This window comes from Sipha flava, unplaced genomic scaffold (genome assembly GCF_003268045.1).
Source record: "Sipha flava isolate LNK unplaced genomic scaffold, YSA_version1 19031_pilon_pilon, whole genome shotgun sequence".
NCBI lineage: Eukaryota > Metazoa > Arthropoda > Insecta > Hemiptera > Aphididae > Sipha > Sipha flava.
Window position 1 is genome coordinate 2,905 of NW_020272550.1, and position 3,782 is coordinate 6,686.

At 32.6% G+C, this 3,782-nt stretch overlaps 1 protein-coding gene across 1 annotated transcript; it reads left to right on the forward strand.

Annotated features, from left to right (window-relative positions):
- The first annotated feature begins 367 nt into the window (after positions 1 to 367).
- On the forward strand, positions 368 to 2,109 carry LOC112681357. Its single transcript, XM_025551620.1, has 3 exons — positions 368 to 436; positions 1,189 to 1,405; positions 1,715 to 2,109. Exons 1-3 carry the CDS (start codon positions 368 to 370, stop codon positions 2,107 to 2,109), a joined length of 681 nt encoding a protein of 226 aa, XP_025407405.1.
- Positions 2,110 to 3,782: the final 1,673 nt, after the last annotated feature.

Here is a 3,782-nt window from a genome sequence, read left to right on the forward strand (position 1 = left end):
ATTAAGTACTGAGCTTAGCTAAATCGACCGAACAACTGATGGGTGATTATTATTGTCGTATTGAAGGTGATAGATTGAAATATATTAAAAGTCAACAGTCAAAATTAAGAGTAGACACACATTCTGGCTTAGCAGACGCTTTATGCGAGTGAAGGCTGACAACGCCAATGTTGGAGTGGAAAAATTAGTCGTATTACCCTGTTGTGGAGCGAGTCCATTATATAACGCACAACACAACATAATACGATGGAAATCAAATGACCACAATGTCCGATAGCATAATTGTGTTTATTTTTATGGTGATAAACACTTGCGCAAGTCATGTAAATCAATGCAATCGGTACACAAAACGCAACTGACAGAAACAATGGTTTCTGGTGGACGGTCGATGACGCGAGGTCATTATTTTTTCGATCACAGAACAGACACCGTGCCGGTGAGTTTTGGACGTCCTCACGACCGTTCCAGATCCTATAATGGATGGAAAACCGGGTGTCGCGTTCACGGTGCACCCTGTGGACTGGTGGTTGATCAGAAAAGACAGATGGTCGACGACCCTTGTTATTATAATTATTAATATATTATGACTGCCGCGCCTTCTTCATTTATCGGTAGCCATCGAAATATGGTTAAGAATTATCAAGATGCCATAGAAGTAGTAAGAAATTTCGGAAAATAGATTTTTTCACTACATTTACCTACAGTGCTTCGTGACCAGAGAATACTACAAGTATTTTCTCAAACAACAGACCTGTTATTCGTATTGTTATTCGTATTTTCATGCAAAAGTCGAACACTTATTAAAAATAATCAGAACAAAATAAATATTTGTTGATGTGAAAACTTACATTTATACAATAGAATTCCAAAAAAGAGGATTACTTCACTTTCATTTGTTGGCAGCCCTATGTTTTCATATATTATGTATTCAGATATTATAAAATATATGAATCTTCATAATACAAAAGTTTCCAACGCATATTTTATTGATGGACCCGGAGGTAAAGGGAAAACATACGTCTACAAATGCCTCATTAACAAATGTATAGAAATGGGTTGTGATGTAATTTCCGTTGCTTGAATTGGAATAGCAGCAATGTTGTTACCTGGAGGTCATACAGTACATATTCGATTTAAATTAAATTTTATTTTGACAGATGATTCAGTTTTATCATTAAAGGTTAATAGGAAAGAGATATCAACGAAAACCAAATTTTTTTTATTGTGGACGAAGCACTTATGGTAAGTGTATATGCGTTAATGGTTGTTAAACGATTATCAAAATATGTAATGGAAAACGGTTTTTTCTCTGTTGGAAAAGTTATTGTCTTGGGATTGGGAGGAGATTTTAGACAAGTTTTACCTGTTGTCCCACATGGCTCTAGACTGCTTACTATTCAAAGCAGTATAAAATATTCCCCGATTTGTTTACATTTTAAAATTCTTAAAATATTTAGAAATAGGCGAGTATACCAAAATAAAATTGAATTTTCCTAGTTTTTGTTACATATTGGAAATGTCGAATACCCACTAATAAATCCTGATACGGACGAAATAAAACCGTCATTATTATCAAGTGATATAATAAAAGACGTAATTGGAGATATTATTTTTAATTTAGAAAATATATCTATTTTTTCACAGTTTTCTATTCTTTCACCCGAAAATTATTATTGTGATAAAATAAATTATGCAATTGTTATTATGTTGTCAGGACAAGAAAAAACGTTTTTAAGTTTAAACACAGTGTCAAAAGAATGTTATAATTTTCTGTTTCCTACAGAATTTTTAGATAATTTACATTTAAGTGATTTACCTCCGCACAGTATGATATTAAAGCAAGCTATGGTAGTACTATTGAAGTTTAATGTAGATTCCAATCTAATGAATGGTACAAGATTTACTGTACGAAATATGTACGACCAATCTTTAGACTTAGAATCTATAACTGGTCAAACAACTGACCAGTGTATTTTATTGCCTAAAATTGATTTGACCCCATCAGATTCTACTCTTCCCTTTTCATTTACTAGACGTCAATTTCCGATAAGAATAGCTTTTGCTATGACAATCAACAAAGTAAAGGGTCAAACATTTAATAAAGTATGATTGTATTTACCCCAATTGGTATTTAAATATGGTCAACTTTATGTTGCCATGTTCAGACTTAGATCTTTTGAAAACTTTAAAATACAAATTATTCTAAACAACAAAAAAGATAAAATGAATATATTTAATAAAGAAATTCTATAGTAACAATACACGAATTCATAACATTTTCATTTGCTTATCACTTACGGAGTGAAATATTAGTAGTTTTCTCCTATGTAAATGCTTAGCGTATTTCTATAAATATAATTAAAACTTAAAAATTCAAATAATTTTCCATTTCAGATTTTTCCTAAATATTGATTTCACATTATTATAATAATATATACATAAATTATTTATTTAATTATTCAAAAATCTTATTTTTTTTACTGTTACCCGGCATCAACGGGTAATTTAGCTAGTTATTTATTTTTTTTTTTTTTTTTTTTTTATTTTTTTTTATTGATCTGAATACATCGACATCTAGGTCATTAGTACAAGGTGTTAACAATAATATATTTCATAATTTTTTTTTTTTAAATTAAGTTATACAATTCTGATTTTTTAAGGAATAAAATTAAGTTGTTAGTGTCCTGTGGGTTTGGTCCAAGTGCTTGACAGATTTGTTCAGAGATGTGGAATTGATCGCGGTACTGGTTGTATTTATGGCATTCGGTGATGATATGTTTTACCGTTAGGGGGACTCTGCATGTGTCGCATGATGGAGGTTCGTCGTTGCTCATCAAGTAGCTGTGCGTTAGATGTGTGTGTCCTATTCGAAGTCTGTTGATTGTGGTTTCATCTTTTCTACTAAGTCCGGAATTTGTCCATAGGTTGGTGTTATTTTTAATTTGATTGAGTTTAGTGTTAAGTTGTCGCCAGTGGGAGTGGCATTTATTGTTTATGTAAGTGTTGATTACGATTTTCGCGTCGTCGAATGTGATGGAATTTATATTTGTGGTTGATGTTGAGTCTATTGCGTTATGAGCTTCTTTATCCGCTATTTCGTTTCCCAGTATACCACTATGTCCAGGAACCCATACAAATAGGATTTGTTTCCCTTTTTTGCCAGCCTGGAAGGTTTCTTCTTGGATGAGCTTTGTGGTATCGGGCGGGTTACTTGTATTTGTGATTGCTATTAGATTGCTTAGTGAGTCGCTAAGAATTATGCATTTAGTTTCGGGGCTTACGCATTCTGAGTGGAAAAATTTGGCTGCTTTGTATATTGCAATCGCTTCTGCTGTAAATATTGAGGCTTGGGGAGGAAGTTTATATGTTATTTTTTGATTATTTACTATCATTGCAACCCCGACTCCGTTGTTGGTTTTGGAGGCATCAGTATAAATTTGAACACTGTTTGGATGCTCTTGCAGTATATTTTGAAGCATGTTTTTATATATGGAGGGAATTGTGTTTTCTTTTTTGAAATTTGTTAGTGAGAGGTTGACGTTGAATGTCGTGTTCCATGGGGGGAAATTATAGGGTTTTCTATCTAGAATGTTGTTTATTTTTATATTTTTTTTTTCAGCTTCTTGTATATATGTGTTTATTATTTTGGTTGCTGAGTTGTATGTATTTCTTTTGGTTCTGGCACAATGCAATAGAAGTAGTTTTTCCCTTCTGAGTTTAGGGGAAATTTCGTTGGCGATGTTTCTAATGCTCTCAATTGGGCTGGATTTAAATCCCCCGAT

What these genes read in the sequence shown, in the direction of transcription:
- LOC112681357 (XM_025551620.1), top strand. Translation starts at nt 368, where the DNA reads ATGGTTTCTGGTGGACGGTCGATGACGCGAGGTCATTATTTTTTCGAT. An exon ending in ACAGAACAGACACCGTGCCG is followed by an intron (nt 437 to 1,188) that starts GTGAGTTTTGGA and finishes AAAGGTTAATAG; the next exon opens with GAAAGAGATATCAACGAAAA. An exon ending in ACTGCTTACTATTCAAAGCA is followed by an intron (nt 1,406 to 1,714) that starts GTATAAAATATT and finishes TTATGTTGTCAG; the next exon opens with GACAAGAAAAAACGTTTTTA.